At 34.6% G+C, this 22899-nt stretch overlaps 1 protein-coding gene across 1 annotated transcript in view; it reads right to left on the bottom strand.

Annotated features, from left to right (window-relative positions):
• Window positions 1–22899, bottom strand: part of TNPO1 (transportin 1) — a 69925-nt gene that overhangs the window by 5399 nt on the left and 41627 nt on the right. The window contains exons 7-23 of the mRNA XM_058823243.1: window positions 20628–20709; window positions 19824–19946; window positions 19232–19350; window positions 16925–16985; window positions 16116–16284; window positions 14440–14592; window positions 13007–13232; window positions 10298–10469; window positions 8964–9050; window positions 8075–8182; window positions 7741–7899; window positions 7561–7648; window positions 6511–6609; window positions 6203–6298; window positions 3359–3434; window positions 2470–2569; window positions 1027–1101 (exon numbers count right to left, since the gene is read on the bottom strand). Of these exons, the coding sequence (XP_058679226.1) occupies window positions 1027–1101; window positions 2470–2569; window positions 3359–3434; window positions 6203–6298; window positions 6511–6609; window positions 7561–7648; window positions 7741–7899; window positions 8075–8182; window positions 8964–9050; window positions 10298–10469; window positions 13007–13232; window positions 14440–14592; window positions 16116–16284; window positions 16925–16985; window positions 19232–19350; window positions 19824–19946; window positions 20628–20709 (1993 nt within the window). The remainder of the gene's footprint in view (window positions 1–1026; window positions 1102–2469; window positions 2570–3358; window positions 3435–6202; window positions 6299–6510; window positions 6610–7560; window positions 7649–7740; window positions 7900–8074; window positions 8183–8963; window positions 9051–10297; window positions 10470–13006; window positions 13233–14439; window positions 14593–16115; window positions 16285–16924; window positions 16986–19231; window positions 19351–19823; window positions 19947–20627; window positions 20710–22899) is intronic.

Genomic DNA, 22899 nt, shown 5'->3' with positions numbered 1-22899 from the left:
TAATGTTCCTTGGAAGGAAGCCGGTTATCTGAGAGACTAACTAGGACAGCAAGATTTCTGCCTTTACTCTTAAAGATGGGATAAAAAAGTTCTAGTTTCTGATTTGATGCTCACACATGTCATTAATTGAAGAAGAAGTGCCAATACCAATCCATGAGACTAATAAGTACTTATGAATAAGTACTTATGAAGTACTTATCCATGAATATAAGTACTTATGAATAAAGCAAAAAACTTTTGCTTTAAGAATATCATGAACCTTACTTTTGACATAGAACTTCCTGAAAATGGGGATTTCACTTCAGAGCTTGTGAGTTAAATCACTTTCTCTCTTTTTTTTTTTTTTAATGTAAGACACTAGTGCCAAAATACAGTGTAGTGCATTCTGGGTAAGGCGTTTTTGTTTTTTACTAACTCAATACAAGGCAAACAGTCCTTTAGTTTAAATTCTACTGATGCTTTGCCTAGGGATAAGCAAATTCTTATACCCATTCTTTGGTATAACCGCATGTTAGTTTCTTGAAACTTACTCAACCAAGAGGGATTCTGAGGAGGATTAAGCAATCTCTTATTTTCAGCAGGAGTTACGAGAAACAAGATACGACTAGGATATTTTTAATTTGAAACTTATGTAGGTCTCCAAAATAAAGTAGCCATCTTTGTGGCAAAAAACAGTCTCGAACCATACAAATCTCATTTCCTGAAAAAAAAGTCTTACATGTAGTATAAACTTGCCTGTTCTTGCAAATGCAGGAAAAACACAGCAGGCTGGAAAGCTGTTTGAGGATCATTATCACTTCAAAAAACACCTTAAGTGATTTGCAACTATTTTTAAAAGTTTGGAATAACCCAAATGCATATAAGAAGACATAGGTTAAGTCAGGATTTTCATGTTGCTTTGTCTCCATGACCACAAACACAGTAAGTGCTAGAAAGCACTTTTACTAGAAAGTGAAACAGAAAGAAAGAAACCAGAGGATGTAAAACAACTACCACTAGGATAAACAACTATCTTAGCAACCTTACCTTACAGAACATGTCTCGAAGATCATCTTTTGGGCTAATCCATGATGCAACAGCATCACAAAAAAAAATAAAGTCCTACAAGATTAAACAATCATATAGGTTAGAAACCTCAATTTATACATCTGATAACAATGCTTGATGTTCGTTCTGTGAAGTGGATGGTCTTTGATCCTAATTTACAACTGCTTTTGCTTTTATGTATTTATTTTCCACTTAATTCAGACAATGATAAATTACTGCATGCCTAAATGTTCAGCTACAGAAATTGCTGAGTATCTCAGATTAAACCACAGTGAAAACAAACATAACTCTCCCCTCTGCACCACACTAGTATAACTTTAATTCTTTCAGTACACCTACAAATGCACTATCTACTTCCTTTACTCACAAGCAACAAATGTATCTCTCACACATTTCCAGTCAGGGAAAAAAAATCTGTTTTATTCCTTAAAGTAATTTTTTTCTGGGACACAGAGAACATTTATCATACAGGTTCAAAACTAAAGCCACTTCAAAATCCCTATACCCCATTCATCTGCTGTCATGCATTACCTCCTCCCACACCAACAGAACACCAGTCTTTGAAAATAGTGTTGCTAATGCAAGAAATAGGAACTGAGGATGATTAGAGAGAAAAGATGAGTTAATGAAATGGGTCCTTATTTAACCCCTCTCTGTAAGCTATGCGATTGCACAGACAATAGAAGACTGCAATGTAAAGTACAGAATAAGGCCAAAATGAAAGGAACCACACATTTCAGAACAAGGCAAATGCTCAATTCTTATGTTTCAGGAAGAAGAATTCCAGGCAGAGAAAAGGGAAAGATCAATTTTGTTTTCTTCTTAAAAAACATTACATTGATACAGCTTTACTTTAGAGATGTGGAGACTAAAGATCAAGTCATATTCTATTCTTCAATTGTACCATTTCTTTTAAAGAGTTGCATGTTCATTGTCACGCTGACTCCTGGAAAAATTGATCCAACAGAAACAGAATATTCCCTACCCAAGTGTTAAGAACAAAGGGGTGGTTACTGGTTTTGTTTTGTTCTTGTTTAAAAAACCTAGGTTACATGTGGAAAATGGGTCTAAGAATGTCAACTTCTACCTTATATTTGCATACAGATCCTGACCACAACCTGACAGAAGTATCAAAATACAGTTATTTTAATCGAAGTTCATTATTTACATATTCATTGCAAGTAAAATAGAAAAACTCATTTTAACAGTACTTCTCCTCTTTCCTTTTTAGCTGACAATTACTGAAGGATCATGACATACATCATTCACAATATAAACATTTTGGGCTCCTTGACTTCAAAATAAAGCTACATCACGTACTGCAGAGAATCTCTTCAAAGTAAACTTTTTCATACTCCATATACAGCTTTCACTAAATTTCACGTAAGTAAAGAAAAGTTAGCATCTATTAATGTATCTTACTTGGACTACGCCACTGGGGTTGACCGTAATCATGGTACATATCCCACGGAATGCTGAATCCTTTTCCTCATTGTCTCTTATGTTTCGCAGAGAGGTGCACCTAACAAATTGGAAAGCAAAACTTATATCACTTACTTTTCTTCAACCAAGTCAAAACTAGATGACAGTATCTGATGGAATAAGTCACACTGATAAGATTATCTGAAACACAATTTTTAACACTTAGAAAAACACTTGTTGCACAGTTTTTACTAGCATAATACCATTAGGCATCACCTCCAGAATCTGGCTTTTTGTTATACTGTAGTCAGAAAGTGTGACCTCTATTCCATTAAATACAAAAGAAACATGTATCTGAAATACTTATAGAAACTATCATTATTAGAAGCGGAACATAAAATACTGTCACAGTATGAATTATGTCAGATACCACTTACAGAACAGTTATTGAACTTTTACAGCAGCAAGCAAGCTATTTTATATGTAACAAATCTATAAACATATATTCCTTACAGCATTTCAAGCCTCAGACTGAATTTTAGGTAATGCACAGTAAAAATTTTACAATATTTGCATGCATTGTATTATCATTCTGGTGGATTTTAAAATGCTCTTTCATAGTCAAGCTTTAACACAGCAAGCATGTGACAATCTTATCCCATGCATAAATTAGTCGTTAGCCACAACATAAAGAATACATGACGGTGCTACTAAAAACTCACAAACCTGATAGGACAAGATTAGTCACATGGTTGGCAATGATTAAGGATTGAGATTTTGTAACCAACTGAAAATATATCTAAAAGTGAGATAGAGAGAAGAAAGAAAGAAAGAAAGAAAGAGAGTGAAGAAAAATGAATTAAAAAAAAAAAGATTGAATAATACACACCAGGGTCTTATAAACTGCTGTAGCATGGGGGCCACCTCTTGAGGACAAACGTAACCAAGACGACCAATTGTTATTGCTAAGGTAACGCAATCACGGTTATACACCACCAAACGCCAACCAAGACATGAGCAAATGAGGGGGGAGGAGAAAAAATAAAGAAAAAACAACAAATAACTCAGAAACAGAAACCAACAGAATCTGTGTATGATAATAAACATAAGATTTCACCAGTGCTGTTTATTACCACCCCCTAAATAAGAGGCAGCAACATATATGGTATACTCTCCAAGGTAAAAGAAAAAATTAAAGAAGTATGAGAGAACACCAAAAACACAATTTTAAATTCAAAGGCTCTCTGATGTAAGCAGTCATTCGGTCCCTCTTCAGAGTAATCATTTACAGTAAATTTACCTCTACACATTTGAAGTTTTTATTGAAATGTACTATAATGGATATTTTTTTAAAAAGGAAATTAATAATTTTCAGTATTAGTATCAAGTATTCTAAACATTTTATTTTATCCAATATTTAGAATTCAAGGTTTCTATAGACCTAATCTATCAGTAAAAATACATTTCCAAATACTTTTACATAAATATATTGTGGTCTGTCTGAAAATCCTAAATGGATGGAACACTTCTCAAATGTTTATGTCTTCTTCATAATCTCACAATTTAATTTAAAATGGTTGCTAACTCAAAGCAACTGACTGCAGAACATTAATTCATCAATCCTAGTACTTCTCCTGCTCACAAAAATTTTCTTCATAAGATGTACAAGAATCTGACTTCTGATACCAAAGCATGAGGACACACAAAAAGCAAAATTGCTTCACCACATGATCAGGTAGTTTGGTTCTTTGTTCCGAGGGACAGACCAAAGAAAGTACAATGATGCAAATGTGTTTTAATGGTGTTTGCTCAACTCACGAAAGATTAATCTTTAGAAAAAGGAGAGGGTGGGGAATAATGTATCAGAATTACTTGAAGCAAAATACATGAATAATACTAAAATCCAGCAGATTTGTATGAAGCGGAAAAAGGAAACCTATGTTCAAGGGACATACTATGCAACACTCTAATTAACAGGCATTTGTGAACAGTTTCATGAAACATGCAATAAAGCAGATGATGCTTTCTCAAATAAAAGTTTGGTGTAGGATATACTAGTAGTCTCAAACATGCTAATTTCATGTGATGCAGCTCACTGTTAATGTACTGGTATTACTCAACTTCCATAGTGTCTAGAATTTTTTAGCATCTTACAAAACTTCACTGAAGTTCAAATGAAAATACAATTTTAAGTTTTATCTGTAAATTCTTACAGCTACAGCCTGAACAAGGAACAAAAATCTCTGTTGAAGTGTGTTTTCACAATTGTTTTAATAATTAATTACACAGCAAACTACAGCAAAACCAGTACTATTCTTGCACATAGTAGTGGCACACAACAAAATATCCCACAACAAACTTGTAATAAGTACACCACACTCAACATTTATTTGCAGTTATCCATCCACATTTAAAATAATTATTAAGATAATTGAAAAAAAAAAAATCAATGTTCAGATGCTTCCAAAAATTCTCTTAATGATGGAAGCATACATACATTTAAAACTATTGGATGCCTCTCAGTTACAGGTATTACACATCCATCAGTGCAGAGGAGGAGAATCAGGGCAGGGGTAGGAAAATCTTATACGGTTATACTAGTACAGTATTATACTGTTCTATTACACTATTCCATGGTGTATTTAATATCTAGATATTTGATTCAAAATTTTCTTTTCAAAAATAGTCCCTATGATATGCCGTAAAACTAGGTAAATTTTCTTTTAAGTTCACCTTCCATACTAAATGAGATAGAGGGGCAGAGAACGTGCAGCTTTTAAGTTTAGAGAATACAGAAAGAAAAAAATGCTTTGAAAAATCTCTCTCCAAATTATCTCTTATTTGCTCAAAAATATAACTGAACCATTGTACTTGCATCATATCCAACCATGTCAGAAATAGCAACTAAACAGTCATTTGCTTACAAAATGTTTTTCAAAGAGAAGGAAAAAAAATCCTCAATTAGTAAAATAGTAAACAATAAACCCATCACATTATCTATAGTTTTTTGCTCAAGTACGGAAGGTGCTTTTCATACCAGAACAAGCCCTCTATGAATGCAAAAGAAACAAGCCTCAGAAATTCCAATTCAGTAAGGCATTTGGGAATTACTCCCAATTTGGAATGCAAAGTCAGAACATAAAATATGCATGCCATTATTTGAATTCTTTTCAGGAATTTGCTACTAAGTGACCAGGTAACAGAAATGAAACATTATTTCAGTTATGTTGTGGTAAAACTGCCATCACAGATCTAGATTTTTGTGTATGATATTGTAAGTTTATCCTACAATAAAAGTGTACTTTTTTGTAAAGTCAAAGAGTTCATTGTTTTATATAGGCCAATTATATTTTTCCCAACATTAGACATATATATACAGTACACGTGTAAGGACATGCATACATCAAAATCAGTGAGAAATTAAGTTTTAAGTGTTACTGCATACATTTGTCATATTTCATACATAAATAAAACTGGAATAATGATTAAATAGATGAGAAATAGATATAATAAATGTTATAAAAAGAGAAAGCAATTATAATCTAGATATATGATTTGCTGCAAGACTGAGACTTGTAAGAGCTTGTGCAAAACAGAGTTGCTTTTGCTTATAAAAGCCAAATACATAACAAAATCAGTTCTGGTGCGGCTCCCCTATGCAATTTCAAAAAATAATTATTAAAAAAAAAATCTTTTCATTCCCTTCACCATGTACAGGTTGTTTTTTGGGTACCTGTGTTCTCTAACAACGTCTTTGGTGTGTTGGGTCTGTTAATTATTTCTACAAGCTGGTGCAAGACCATTGGAATATAAGGCTGCATTTCTATACCTGAAACAACAATTAAAAAAAATAGAAGAAAATGACCATTAATATACATAATGTAAACCGAACATGTACATGTAACTTATTAACAAGGACAAGGATCACAAATGTAATTTAAATATTAATGTAAAGGCATCACTTAAAAAAAATTCACCCAAAACACCCAGACAAATAATTCCAAATGTGTACGGAGATTTAAAAAAAAAATTAAATCTTACCCATCTGGATAGAGATTTCTCCGATTGCCCAGGTGGCATTGTTACACACAGAAATGAATTCAGGGTTTAGGTTGGTTCCCAAAATTGGCATGAAATCAGCTGGAAACAACAACAGTTTGAAAACTCATCATACAATAAAACCATCTTGTCTCATTACATTAGGATTGCGGGGAGGGTGGGGAAGGAAGGGATGTTTAAGAAAAAGATAATGTAAGCTTATTTAAATACTTGGAAAGTGTTACATTCAGATTAACAACAGCTATATTCCAGCTATTTATCAGATTAACCTGGAATTTAGAACCTAAGCAGATAAACTCAAATATTTTCCAATTATGATTTTAGAATTTTCCTAAAAGCGTTTATGTAACTTTGATGTAGAAATCTTCCCTCCTTCCCTTTCTCAGGTGGGAGGAGAGAGAGGAAGAGAAGAAAAAAACCACAGCTACAAGCACTAGTTTTATCATATGACTGAACATCCCCCAAATCACTGGGATAACCACATATTCAGCTACCTCTGAAAAAACAACAAAGACTAGAAGGCAATTACATCTTTGATTAAATTTTAAGAAAAGTGAGTTGAAAAGGTCACCATAACATCTGTCAAATAATTTTAAATTCCAAGCCTATCCAAACACTCATTTGGCAAGTGCATCTCAACACTATCTGTGGGAAGAAAGACCAAACATTGTGGAAATGTATCACTGATGCTACTTTCCACAGATCTCAAAAGCAGAAAAACAAAGTGAAACCTTATTCTCTACTCCATTTCTGGATTTATATTAGACATATTTTAACTTAAAAATAAATTCAAGTAGAACAAAAAAAGCTATAAAAATAAAGAAGAAAAATGAACTTTTGCACTGTCCATAAAAATAGGAACATACTTTCTTAACATACAATTAAAGGGACAAAAGACTACAGACTTTTGCAGAAAATTACCAGGTATCACACAATAAAAAGGCAACCCACAGGACACGGTGCATAACAATGGCTAATACAACCTCTTAGACATTTGAAAAACAAGTTAATAAACATGTAAAAGAAACATACCGATGCAAGGCTTAACATGCTGAAAACATGCCTTTGTCAGGTCACCTAACAAAGCAAAAGAACTCTGCCGTACCTCAGGCATTTTGTCCTAAAGAGAGGAAGAAAAAAGTTACAATTCTCTAAGAGTTTCTGATTCTCTGAATAAAGGAAATGTGTAGATCAGATAGCTTATCATCTCACCTGCATGCATTGATACATTAATGTCAGGATATTGCTGCGAGCCACTAGCTGTTCAATGTTGCCTCCAAGTCCTTCAGCTAAACCACTGAGTAAATCAAGAGCCACAATCATGAAATCTTTATCTGGAGCCTCATATTGGTCTGGCTGAGCATTATGCAACTGCAACAAATAAGTACACATTTTCAAAATTATACTAGATTTTCTCAGGAGTACAATGAAAAAGCTGCAGAACTGCACCTTCATGCAGATATTCAATTCCCCTGCACATCTCTAATTTTACATAGCTAACACTTTGGTTTAGCGAAGTAACATTGGAATAGTTATAGCAAAATACCATGGCTTGTGCAAGTGTCTTCTGCACCAGATTTACACAGCGCTGGTACACAGGTTCACAGTATGGAAGAAAGCCAGATTGCAAGGCAGTAGCAACTGACGACAGGCACTGGAATTAAAAAAAATGGAGAGAGAAAGCAGTCACTACTTTTCTTCACATGCCTGAAGAATCTTTTACTTGGGAGAAGGAATTTGGAACTTAGGATTTTAAGTACATCAACATTTAACTGATTAAGCAAACACAACCTAGAAAGGCGGTATTGATTTAGCTGAGCCAAGGCAACTATCAACAAGTTGTTACATGCTCCTGTGTACACCAGTTGAGAAAATTTCTCAGCAGCAGCATCTTCTTAAGAGTTAGCCAAGAAAATGCATACAAAACCAGTTACAAGAGTTCAGACAGCACTTACACTAAGATGCAGTATCTTGACCATAAACAAGCCCCAATATAACCTAAGAGCTACAAAACTAATTTTCCTAGAGGTGTTTTCCTCTAGAGGTGCTTCACACTCAGCAAGTAGAGAGCATTAAACTACATGGCCTGGTTCATACCTTCAGCTTGTCTGACAATAGTTTTAATGGAGGGATGAAGGGAGAGCAAGGAGAGAGAAGACAAGAACAAAAGGAGGATAGAATCCTTTTTTAGTAAAAGAATCCTATCAAAGAAAACACTCCAAAATGGCAGAAAAAACCCTTAAATTATTTCTGCTAAACCTAAGGATATTTATTCAGTCATAAAATTTTCTTACCACGGTCAGAATATTTTTTCCCTAATGGAAAATAGCTAAAAATGTCCGCTTTCATAGTCATGTTTCCTAGGAGGAACACTTTTAGTAAAAAAATTGGTTTCTAGAAAACTTTATAAAAAATATTCACATTTTAACATTTACCTCTAATAAAGGGAAGAGATCTTTATCTTCATCCTTCAGCATGTTCCACTTCTGGATTAATGGAGGCATTAGCATCTGAATATATTCCTGTTTAGAATGAGAATGCTGCTAAAACACTTTACTGCATACTATTCTATTTCAAAGTTTAAAATGAACCGAGATATATTCTACTTTTTCAAATGAAGGAACAGACAGGTGTACTATAATTCAATCACTATTGCAATTCATAGAAATATTTTAATATTAGATTTTACAATTTGCATTTGATATTTTTTCCTAAAGCACATAAGTACCTTTACAAAGTGAATCTTTTCCTCCAGGTTTGGTTTTAGCATACCTGCCCAGGTTATCTATCTGACTGCCACAAGGCGTGCAGAAAACATTTTTATATTTACATTGTGGCTCTACATGTGCCATCTGCTATTCTCAACCATCTTCTACTGCCCTGATGCTATAACCCTAGATCCATGACCACAAGTTCTCTGAAACTTCTTCCTCAAACTAACAATCCACAAAGAAAGTAATTTCCTATCTCTCGAGAAGAAGGCACTTAGCCCTTCTATATAAAGCTGGATTCCTTGCCACTGCACAGCCACAGTCACAAGGACACTAAGCAAGGCATCTCTAAAGTGCTGTTGCTTGCAGAAGATATCCAAAGAGGCAACTGCTTTTGCTATGTCCAAAGGTACAAAATTCTAACTGACTAAACGAAGTCCCACCCTCATCAGGAGCTGCCATTTAGCTTCCTCCTGGTACTGTAAAATATCAAGGTTGCCAGGCTCAGAGAGAGACTGCAAAACAGGTCCTTTGCTGTTGTGGGGTGCAGATGGCAAGTAAAATGGAAACAATGAAAAATATTTTTTTTTTAGGACATATATGTAATTTGATGTGCTATAGAGAAATAAAACAAGTCTCAATAACCATCATAAGATGCAAATACATGACATGTGCATCTTCTACTAATTAAAACGTGTACACTAAAAAAAACCCCACCACATTTGCCTGTGTGTTATCTGTGCTTTGTCCAAATGGAGTATCTATAGTGATATCTCCTCTGAGCTAAAAAAAACTTGAAGCATGTAGAAAACCATGACGAACAGCACATTTGACAACAAATCACACACTTCTGATTGTTCACTCAAAATGGCAAATATTTGTGTAGTGGGAGAATTACGTGAAGTCTATGTATTTTATCAGTAAGCATGTAGTACTAATAAAAGGTAAATGGAAATATCAGCATTTCTGGTTTATAACATCTAAAGCACACTACAAAAAACACTGAACAAGTTTTTAAAATATAGTAAGTCCTTCTACAGAACATAAAGTATACTCACTGGTTTATTTAGATGATGTCCTACAGAATCTGCCAGAGTTCCTATAGCATCATAAAGAATGAGCAGGTTTTTATGCTGGTATTTACTAAATGCGAAGACCAAAGTGTCAAGTATATATGCAAGATAAGGAACAAGCTCTGTACAAGCCTCCTCTTCTAGAGTAGCAAAGGCACTGAAGGACAATAAAACAGGTTAGTACCTTGGAAATAATGAAGCAAGACACCCCCCAAATGCCCTACTTAACCTCTATCTGTTTAAACATAAAGCTATATTTAAGTCCTCAAATTCATGTAAGATATACTTCCAAAAAGGTGGTACTTAAATAACTTTGATCTTTTTTAACAAAATCCCCCATAAGGATCCAGCTCTTACATTGTGAAGAACAAAATTTTAAAGTATTGCCATAGAATTCCTTAGGGAGTGCCCCACTTAAAAGAAAAGCATTAGCCAAACAGTTACAATATACTAACTAAAATAGAAGGAAGCACCACAAAAGCTGATTATTTAAATTAAAAATGGACCACTATCTTTAATGTTTGCAGTAGCTGCACCTAGCCATTTTGATGCTGCTGTGCCAGTACAATGCAAACATCACCTTGTACTGTAAGTTTTTCACGACATAGAAAAATACATAAAAAGACATGGAAAACTAAAACCAATACAGAGGATGAACAGTTTTAGCTGCTCTTGGTCAAAGCATACATCATGACATCATAGATACTTTTCAGCTTATCTGTCCAGTGTTTCAGCAGCAGCATTAAGAAAACCCATCCAAAATGAAACAAAATAAAAAAAATTCCCCCACACCAGAGACACCGCTTCAGAGAAACATTAAGGAAAAAATTATTGAGCTATTGAAGATATACTGGCCTAGCTCTCTCAATAAGATTATTATTAGCTAGTATCTGCACTAAAATGCATGCACCACTGCAAGAGATGAACACTCCACTGTGTGCTACCAAATAGAGAAATGCAGTTTTTTTAACAAAAGAGAACTGTGAGCTCTAAATAGCTAGCTTTCTTACTTTATTTATTGAACTATTTATTTTTTATTTTATTATGAAGTATTCTTTCAGAAAGGCATACAGCTTGAGCAGGAAAATAAATGTCTTTCAGTAAAATATCATTCTGTGTGTCGCCACCAAGAAGCAGTTTTTTGAAAGTACAGAAGTGAATGTTAGAAATCTGCTAGCATACTGAATTTAGGAACAAAAACATACAGTATCCTGTGTTCAATCTTCAATTTGGTAGACATAAACAATGTATGCAACTACTCAGTGCTGGGATGAAGCTCTTTGCTGTTTTCAAGAAGGTTCACTGTATTTCCTTACAATTAAAAAAGCTAATAAATACGTTTTGACTTGTGACAACTACATTTTCCTTACAGTGAAGTTTCCCAGTTTATTTTTAGTTGTAACAGTAATTTTAGTGAATTTCTGCTCAAAAGAAAGTATCTCAAAACACACTCCATGTCTGACAATGGACTTATAATAATAAAAAAAATCAAGTGTACTGTAATTTTTAGTATTTCCATTCTAGATTTCCTGGTTTCCATGTCCCATTGCACATCTATCATAAGCACCAGGTGAGGTTATTTAACTACACCACAACACAGCTGTGTTTGACTAAATGCAGATTTTCAGCCATGTTCTGGACAAGGAAAGTTTGAGGAGAAGTGGAAAAGTCTCCTTTGAGGATTTTTTTTGGTTCCTTGTTTGTTTTGTTTGGTTTCTTGGGTTTTCCATTTGGGGTTTTTTTAATAGAATAAAGACAAAAGACGTTAAAGCTACCCAAACTTGTTAGCCAAATTTTTGCAGACATTTGGAGACAAAAAGGAAACAGGGTTTAATTCCTAAATCTTATTAAGTACATTTCACAAAGTCATTGTATCTTCCTCAGGCAAGGATATATTTTCCTTTAGAGCAAAGCTTAGCCCAAGAACTCTGAACTCATCACTCTCCTTAGGCACTAGTGACATTTGGGGGTAGCTGCCATTAGGATTATTATTATTACTACTACTACTGCTATTATTATGTTTCAGGTGTTCAGAGGCATATGTAACTGCTTCATGAAGAAACATTGAAAGCTTGCTGAGTACACTCCAGTCTGACAAAAACTGACATGTAAATTTTTTTGACGCACAAGGGGGTGCACACATTCCCATTCCATTAATGTTGCATCCATTAATTAAGCAGTCAATTTTTTTTTAAGAAGTAGACATGGAGGAGAAGGGCATTGTACCTCCCAACACCTCATTTCAAGAGAAAGATAATATCCCTTGAAATAATCATAAGCAAAATGTTTTGGTAACGCTAAGTACAAATACTTTAAGTAATCTAACGATAGGACAGCTTTCCACTGTATTCAGTTCTGACCTTGTTCACAGACATTTTTAAAAAAGACCAAATTTCTGGTCAATGAAACAGCAATATTGAAAGTAAGTGTTGCAAACAGCTAACTTAATACAAGAAATTTTTTAAGCTGGTGTTTTAGATACTCTGCAAACAAACTGCATAAGAGAAATAGACATTAACTTTTTTCATGTTATTACAATTTGGGAGAAAGTTGCATCTACTCTAATTTAAGAGGAAGAATAAGTTAAGAGCTAGAAATGGAGTCATGCATTGACTGATAAGGGCATGAAAATAGCTTCCTATGGGAAAAAAAGCAGTGTAATGGACAGTGACATTTGCTTAAGCTTTGGCTTACCTGCAGGCAGCTTCTTGTACTCTCTTGTTGCTATCCAAGATACGCTTTAGCAACTCAGTCATTAATGGCTTCAAGTATGTGTCTGGGGGTTGACTAACTACCCAGTGTGCATAGCGACTAAGAGTCCAGCATGTAATGGAGCGCACAAGAGCCTTTTTGTCAGAGAGGCACTGAATAAGGTGAGGGATTAGCTCTGGAAGATATGGAATCATACCCTGCATGCAGCCTGGAAAGAAAAATATAGCTATTGCAGTACCAGAAATAATGAAAAATTCCACTGTTTTCTGTTCACTATGAGAGACATATTTTCATTCTCTATCACATAGGAACACAACATGCAATTAAAAATACAAATATTTTAACAAAGCAACTAAAATATTTTTTTAGGGTTCTAAAAAAATTCCTCTTACATAAATAATAATTATAATTATTATAACACTGCATAATAATGAAAATATTAAAATTATTAGACAACAATTGCATCATCAATTAAAGTTACATTATTTTCAATTACATTTCTACTTCAGTGCTTCCCCAATCTCCAGAAATGCTTTATTGAATGCAGTACAGCAAGTACTACAAATAAAGTTTCTAAAGCTTTAAGTTCCTACTTCAGTCTACTCAGAAAAAGGAAGAAAACACCAAGCAGAGAAAGACTGTCTTGACAACAAATCATCACATGAGAAAGGATTCCTTAAGAAATTCAAATTTCTTCATTTTTCCTAAAATCATACCAATATTGACCACGAATAAAAGCTGCACTCTTCAAGTCAGCAAAGGCAATTAGACACTGAGATTTGCCAGAAGTACTAACTTCCACCTCGCTGGACTTCATATCAAAACCAACTAAAACTTTTCTATTAACTGTAAAAAAAACTATGTTCATTAGACAGTAAGGGGAAAAAAAAGATAATCCAGGCATGAACACAAATCTACTTCTTCAGCTTGCAAAATGGAGAGAGATCAGAGATGCTGGAGCTTCAGGCAAAAGCCAAGCAAGACTGTAAGTAAATAAGAATGGAAGTTAGCCTATTTTAATTGGAGGACCATCTAAAAAATGCATCTTAGTGTACTGAAGTCACAGGAATGGTCTTCTCCATTTCTGAAAACACTTAAAATCCAAAGATAAAATTTATTAAATACTTATCTTCTATGAAATCAAGCTAGTATTTTGAGAGACATCAACACCTCTATACTGTAATGTTTAGAAAATGAGAAATAAAAGAAATTATGTAATCTGTTTAGCCTCTCAAATATGCATAAATTTGAAAATTAAAAATAAAGTAACTGTAGTCACCTATCAGTAGATGGAAGAGATTAATCACCAAAACCAAACCAGCTAAGGACACACATTTTTTTGCATTAGTATGTTCACACAAGCTACTTTAGAATCAATTTAAAAATCAGCAACCTGATATGAACTGTTGCCTTACCTTCAGCAATTGCACCAAGAACAAGGATACCGGATTCTTTAACTACCCACTCAGGGTGGAAGAGCAATTCCTTTAACAGTGGCAAGATGTGTGGTAGGAGTTCATCACGAAATACATTAGCTAGGACATCTAGAGCAGCAGCAGAACATTTCCCTGAAGAGAATTAACAGTGTTAATCTCTGCTAATTATACAAACAGTTGTAGTTAGGCAATATAATCCCCATTTTAACTCTGAGCTGCAAATGGATTCTCAGTGCACTAGGAGGGAACATACTTCCAACTCCATTACACTGCAGGGGGATCCACTGTGCTCCTGAGCAAAGCCACAGCTCTCAGGAAGCTATTTTAAATAAATTCTTTCTTAATCTGCCATAAAGAATTGCACTGGTCTCATTAGTCAGCAATAGTGGTAATTGTCAAGCTATGCTGGTGCTTCATCTCTGTTCAAACTGGAAGTCAAATATGGAACACTAGATACGAAATAGGGCATGCAATTCTGATTTTCAGATAATACAAATTTTTTCAAATCCAGATAACATATGTTATTACAGATTTCTGAAGTGTTCTACTCTTTCTCTTTTAGGCCACCATTCCTGAACAACTTCAGCTTTCTCACTGTTTTAATCAAAACTGTGCATGACAGGGCACCTTATGTCATTTGAGTTCTTTCTCAGAAAATGCATATTTAATTCTGCAATCTCTACACACAGCAGCGACAAAAAGAATTTTAAGAATATAAAACTACACTTTTTTCCCAAGATGTAGCTTTACAGAAACAAGCATATTTGCATGCATATTTTCAAGAGCAATAACTCTTCAGATATGTCGCAAAATTGTTCAGCCGTAAGCCCGAAGTGAAATTCACCTGTTGTGAAAACTTCTGGTCTTGGGAAGGAAAGACCCTATGTAGCTATGTCCACATCTCAAAGCATTATTTCACAATGAGTTTGTTTGCAAAGCAAATTCAAATCAGAGTTGTCAGAAGTTTAATAGCTATTTTCTGTCACTGAACTTAAAAAAGAAGTTTGTGGTGTTTTCTTTCCTTATAACATAGCCTATTAACTTAAAGGTCCTATGACTCCCACAACAGGACATTTGAACTCTGGTTTCCTGAGAGCCATCTCTTACCTTCACAACTAAAGTACTGTACTGAGAAGCAAATTCCTCACTGAGAAAAGAAATACCTGTAAGGGCTATAGGCAGTAGAATGTTCACATAGAAATAAAAAACGACCCAAACCAAATCAAACACAAACCAATTTTAGAGGGAAGATTGAAATTAAAGACAGCAATAATTAAGCTTGCTCCAGTTATCAATGTGCAAAGCTTTTTTTTTCTCTTTTTAAACTGAATTTAACCAAATGATACAGGATTTCTATTATTTCATAGAATTAAAATATTAGGCCTGAAAGCTCCATTGAATTGTATCAAATATATATTTGTAACTCGATCTGCCATACTCAAAATAAGCTTACAGATGGATAGCTTTTGCCAATATAGTTATAAAGTCAAAGTGACATCTCAAAGGCTCTCCCCTCCAACAAACCCACCAATTATGTCAGCAGGTTTTTTTTGTAGTCAAAAAAAAAGCCTTCGTATTCCTTGTCTTTTTACTGTGGTTCTTGTACTATGTAAGTAGCTCTTGTTCAAAGCATTCAACACATTACTTTCACCTACTTAAATTCCAGTCAGAAATAGTATCATCATCATCAAGTTCATCATCATCATCGTCATCATCTTCAATACCATCTTCTTCGTGTTGCTGAGCCACCGTCTTCGAACGATGGAAACGAGGTCTTATATCCTGCTCACTATCTGGAATAGCTTCATCTTCTTCAACATCCCCCTGTCACCAAATTGTTTTATTAGATAAACTAGTTCAACTGTATTGCTTAAGGAAGTTAACAGTGTAGTTTTAGTTCAAGATTTTTTAAGTGCATAAAAGATTCACATCCCACCTGTGCCGCTCAACCAAAAAGATGCCACTGTTTCTGTGTTCTACTGCTGCATTTGCCAGAAAAGCAATAGAAAGCTACAAGGAAGAGACGTATGTTCACCCCCAAAGTAACCTTCTTGCTAAAAAATTACTCAACGGGAATGAAATATAAAGAAGTGATTCAGAAATTTTGATACACAGACATAGGTAGTGATGGAAAAAGCTATGTATTCAACCTGGAAGGCATTAGAATTAGTTTAAACATTTTCTTAATGCTGAATTCTTGAAGTAGTTCATGGTAATAGTATCCCAGCTCTGCCTAAGCTGCGTGAGAGGAGACTGGGACAAAGCAGGAGAGCCACAGATTATTTTCCAACAAACATGGCATCAGTTGCATTTAGTATTTGGAACAGCCTACTTTGCCCCAGAAAGTTAATTCTCCACTGAAGAGATGGTAGGTGAGGTCTGCCCACTCTGACCTGAACCATTCTGATTTATAGGTCAGAACCTAAGCAAGTATTCCAACAGAGTAAAAGAAACATATGCTCACCTTCAACAGAATAATATCAATCTCTGAATATTTCATACCATTTACCAGCACAGGTATCAGCCTACAAAGAAATATTTGCACATGATAAAGTAACACATATAAAAGCAAAACGGTTTGAATTTATATGGGCCATAATTTTGGTTGTAACCCTCACCTCCCAACGCTTAAGAGAAATACCTTAGCCTGATAAAAAGAGCTATTACCTAGGCCAAGTTCTATGTCATAAGATTCATCAATACTTTGTAATGAGAAAAAGTGTTATTTCAAATGACAAACTTTTAAACAGAAGTAGCCCCATGGCACAACTGATTAATTTATTCGGAAGCACCTTTCAGAAATTACATCTACAGGTTTTCAGTAAGAACTCAAACTCCTGCAATATGTGTGATAAGTTGACTCTTGCCAATAGTGCTTGTCACTTTATTTACTTGTTGATGAAGACTCTACCTCACTATTGTTAAGGACAGAGGCCTAACTACATCAATCTCTCCTATCAACTCATGATTTCTTCAGTAAGACAAGCTTTCAACATTGCAGAAATCTTGACTAATCCATATTAAGATTTACTTAATTAATTAACAGGTTATGGCTATAACGCTCCAATCATACAGATGTACAGCTAAAAAAGTACTATGGAAAAAGGCAAATACTTCCCATTAAAACATGTTCACCTCAATAAAAGAAAAAACGAGTAAGCACATATAAGCCAAATGAAACTAATAACCAGGGATGACACAACAACAATGACAGACTCAATCTTGCTATGTTCTGCAGGTGAGTATTGTTTTTGAAGGTATCAAGCTTGCTCTAATATTCACACACGGAAGTGCCACATTATGTTCTAAACCTTAAATGAAGGAATAGTAAATATAAATATTGTCATTGGCATTTCTGCAGCATACTTTGTGAAGTATACATTTTATAAAGAAGTTCCCAGGCATAAAATGGAACAGATATTAGAAACCAGATGAACAAGTTTTGAGAAGATCCTGTCCCACTTTTAATTTAACATACAAAATTTTAAGATTATCAAATAGTGACAAGTTTATATAGCTTCCTAGTCAAACAAGACTCACCAACAAGTAAGTTGCCTTAAACATACATGACATTGAAAGATTTTGGGGAAAACATGATGTGACTTTTAATAATTTATTTTTCTAGAAATTTAAAAGCTTTTTAAAAAAATGAGTGTGATGCTGTTGCAGTGTTAAGGCTCATGTAGGCGAAAAGAGATTTAATGCTAGTAGCTGTTAACTATGTGGTGTGTGTAGAGACTTCTTTTGCCTTTTGAACTAAAAAAGTAGGAATTAAATCAGACCATTGTGAAATTTAAAAATAATTTCTTGTAACACTTATTCTTCTGGTTTTAACTCCTAGTCTTTCTCTGCAACAATACATGTTTTAATCTCAAATTTCTACTTGTTAATTGGTTAGGAAAAAAAAATTGTTTTCTATTTTAATTACTTCACATCTATAATGCTATTTTCTGCTGAAAAGGATGCATCTCCTGTCATTCTATTCTTCCACTCAAAACTTTGACAGAACTCTGTCCATTTTTAAAAAGTCTTCATAAATGAAAAGAGAGTATTCATTTGATGGCAACACTGAAAAACTAATTTCCTGTTGTAAAAGATTTCAAATTAGTCTGGAGGAAATTGCAAGCACTGTTGCAAAAAAAAAGATTTACACTACACACATGGATGTTTACTCCCATTCAAAGATCTGTTTCTTGAGGCATAGGAAGACTTTTTGAAACTTTGAAGAAGTAGGTTTTGAAACTCAAACCATCACGTTACAGAAGTATGAAGGAACAAATTGTACAGGCTTTCTTCAAGTTAACTTGTAAGAGTAATTTATAAAAAAAAGATTCCTAAATCCAAGATGTGTCATTTTATTTTATGCTCTTTTTAAAATGAAGAACCCTTTGCATGACAATGCACACTGAAGCACTGCATAGAGATGCCTACATAGCAGTAGTCAAGATGACATGTTCATACATGAGATATTATGGGTAATGTCACATAGAGTTGTTCACTTAAGTGCATTTTGCATTCATGTGAAGTGTAACAGCTTATTAAATTTGAGGTAAGCACTACAGTGACACAGTTAAATTGTTTCTGGAGTTCACGGGGTCTGAAACAGACAGAAGTTTTTTCAATTTTACTAGGAACAAGAACTAGCCATGGAATTCTTCTAAGCATACTGCAAGCCATATACACTGTCTCTAAGAGGATCCATGACCAAGTCAACTGAAATTTTAAGAGGACTGTCTGAAAATAAATATGAGCTGCAATTCTTGATACTTACTTAGTAAGATGCCGACATAATACCTCTTTACAAATTGGCTGTTCAGCCAAAGTCAGCCAAAATTCACATGCCTCCAGAGCCACATTTTCATCTTGATCCTGCGTCCTTTGAAGCATGTACTACACAATATAAAAATAAATTACTTGTATAAAATAGAACATTTATGTTCAATCTTTTTCATTAGCAGCTCAAAGAGCACCTCAGCAATGTAAAACAACATGCTTTATCCTTGTTACGGTCAACACACCCGAAAAAGTGACAGCTTCAATGTGTAAACTTTAGCAGTTTCAGCACTAGTGCTAGATTTTTTAACACAATCTTTGCACTTAGGGTCATGCAATGCCTGGCTGTGATCCTGGGCATTCTGGGATAATTGATTTAACGAAGAATAAACAACTGCCATATGCACTGCCTGTGAAATACAAAGTCAATTTGCAATTATATAAGAATAATGTTTTGCAATCTCAGTCTTAAAGGGAAACAAAGAGCTAGCAAGTGCAAGAACAACAACATTCTGATGAATGCTTTTTGTTCATTATTTCTGCAATGTCAAACAGGGGAATCTGCAGAACATCCAGGAAATGAGACTCACCTCAACTATACTAATCATATGAGGAAGGAGACGATCCATTCGAACTTCCAGCAACATTACAAGAGCACGGCAAACATTTTTGCGTACTTCAGGCTCCTCATCACCAGCCAGTGCAAAAAGATTCTGTTAGAAAATAGTAACAGTTGAAAAACCTCAATTCATCATGTTCAACTTTATTAGAATTTACATTACTGGCTGACTAAAAGAGATAGATGTATCTCTGTAGTTGTCCAACGCACACTTTAGAATACTATTTTATTTTTTAAAGACATACAGGTTAGCAAATTAACTCTTCAGTCTCTCAGTGTATATTTTTATACATAAATATGATACTGTGTATTAACCCTGGCACAAGAACAGTACTTCTGGATTATATTTGGTCCTAATATAAATTGTGTTAGTACATAAGAGGAGCAAATAAAATACTCTAGAGAACCCAGAACCTTCTCATCCAAGTTCTGTAACACTACTCTGACAGGCAGACAGGCCTAGTGACATGCACTTCTCAGGACAGGTATGGGACAGACTGCTGCCATTACTTTTGTGCCTTTACACAACAAGAGCTTTCCCTACTTAGGAAAAGGAAACATCTGTTGAAATATACCTACTTCTTTAGCTTACATTGTAGTTAGCTCTGAGCACAAGCATATAGAGTGAACTTCAATGCATGGAGGCTTAAGCTAAGAATGAGCAATAAGAAATGGAGAGTTTAGGGGTAGAGGTGGTTGTAAAACATAGTTCAAACCTCTTGATAAATCAGATAGGTAATTTGACTTAAAACTCCAACCAAGAATATATACCCACCTCAATAAAAGAATCTATGTGCAACATAAGAGCTTGAGTTCTGCTGATGATAAATTGATTGACACATGCCACTGCATGAGACCTACAACAGAAACAATTAAAATATATATGCTTCATGAGTTAGAACATTTTTTAACGTGTACTCAGGCATCAAAAGCATAAACCAAATATCTTCAAAGGCAAGAGAGAACAAATCTGTGCATGTGTAGCATTACCAAGAAAAATTACTAAACTAAATTTTAATATGTAGTAATTTTTATATATTAGGTATACTTTGATATACCTAAAAATATTTAAAAATAAAGTATTCAGTAAATAGGCTAGGATGACTACAGCTGGCATATTTTTTCTGAACCGTATATATGTTCTTTTTGAGCATTTTAAGACTGTGATCTTCTCAGATAATAATAATTCCATACAAGTCAATATGGCAGTATCATAGCTTGACCTTCTTCGTTGTTAAGTATGCAGCTGTCTTTGCAATATGTTTACAATTTACTGAGACCAGAATGTGTTTACAATATAGATGTAGCTTAGAAAAAAAACACACGTGCAGTTGGATACATACTACAACACTTGTGGAAGAAACATTTTAAGAAATGAAGCACTGTTCTTCTATTCCATTTCATGCAAAGCCATTACTTACAGGTCTTTTTCATTCTCAGACACAAAAGTCAAATTCTCAAGTCAGAGACATAAGGCAAAACTACCTGTAGAACCCTTTGTAGAGTCATTACAGTATTTTTACTACTGTAACTTCAAATTTCTGTTCTGTTTAGATATTTCTTGAAAGACTGTGTCATAAAACATTGTTCAAAAATTGTCTTTTAGTAGATTTAAAGTATTGCACTGATATTACTAGTCCTTTTCATACCTCAGCACTACATACTGAAACTAGGCTGTGGGCAGGCAGATAGTCTTTAAACTTGAAACTGGTTTAAGTACCAAAGCCACGAACATAGCAACACAGGAAAAAAGCAAAAGACTGTACAGTGTGGTGAGGAAAAAAGCATGTTTTTCTGCCTCTCTCCCAGCTCCAGATAATTATTAAGTTTATCTTTCCACAAAACCAAGTTCACATTTTGTTTCATAATGACTTCAGCGAGCACCTTTTATAGATGACTTTCTAAACTGTATTAGAGTTCTATTGTTAGTCCTGGTCTTCACTATCTACTACTCTTGGGAATAAAGAATTGCCACCTTAAATCTGACAAATATAATTTCAAAGATAAAACACATTTCACAGAATTACAAAGAATTATAGAATGGTTGAGGTTGGAAAGCCCCTCTGAAAGTCATCTGTTCGATGCCTGTGCTCAAGTAGGGCCACCTACAGCCACTCGCCCACGGCCATGTCCAGCTGGCTACTGAGTATCTCTCCAAGCATGGAAACTCCCCCACCTCTCTGGGTAACCTCTGCCAGGGACTGGTCATCCTCCCAGTAAAAAGCTGTTCTCTGATATTCAGAAGAAACTTCTGAGTTTCTATTTGTGGCCACTGCCTCTAGTTCTGCCACTGAGCACCAATGGAAAGAGCCTGTGCTTTTTTTTTTCTCACTCTCTTAAAGTATTTACATATGTTGGTGTGTCCCAACTCTCTTGACCCTTACAGATACAGCCCTTTGCTGGAGTCTTTCCAGTATATTCATGTGTTTCTTGCACTGAACAGTCCAGAAGTGGACACAGTACTTCAAGTGTGTTCTCACCAGGAAGAATAAGGTAAGGATCACCTCCCCTAAATCAGCTGGCAATACTTAAGCCCAGGATACCATTAGCCTTCCTTATGGCAGGGGCACTCCGTTGGCTCAATTCAGGGTAAAAGCTTTTTGTTCTTTGTAATGAATACTAGCAGAATAGAATTTAATTCTGGAATTTTTGTTTTATACTGTTACTTTGGAGAGAGTAATACGGTTTTACAGTGTAGGGATGATGAATCCATTTAATTTGATTCAGCAGGAAGTTCAGTTAAATGCAGAATTTTTTTCTTCCATCAGAATCAGAAACTTTTGTCAGCAAAAGAATTTTCACTCTCCCATTGCTGAAGCCATTACAAAAGGAATGTAAAATTGTAATTTCTAATCAGAATAAAAAGTTCTAAGCACAGCATTGAATTTTTTGTAATAATATGCAAAAACTTAAAAGAAGCTATTTAATTTTTGGATTCATTTACTGATTGTATGAAGAGGTGAGATTCTTGTATTAACTATCAAGATAAGCTCCATAGTTTAAGTTTAGCTTATTCAAAGATACAATGAAAATTACTGATGCATGGA

Source organism: Ammospiza caudacuta, chromosome Z (assembly GCF_027887145.1).
Source record: "Ammospiza caudacuta isolate bAmmCau1 chromosome Z, bAmmCau1.pri, whole genome shotgun sequence".
NCBI classification, from domain to species: domain Eukaryota; kingdom Metazoa; phylum Chordata; class Aves; order Passeriformes; family Passerellidae; genus Ammospiza; species Ammospiza caudacuta.
Note: the sequence above shows the minus strand (reverse complement) of the source record. Positions and strands in the feature narration are given on the sequence as shown.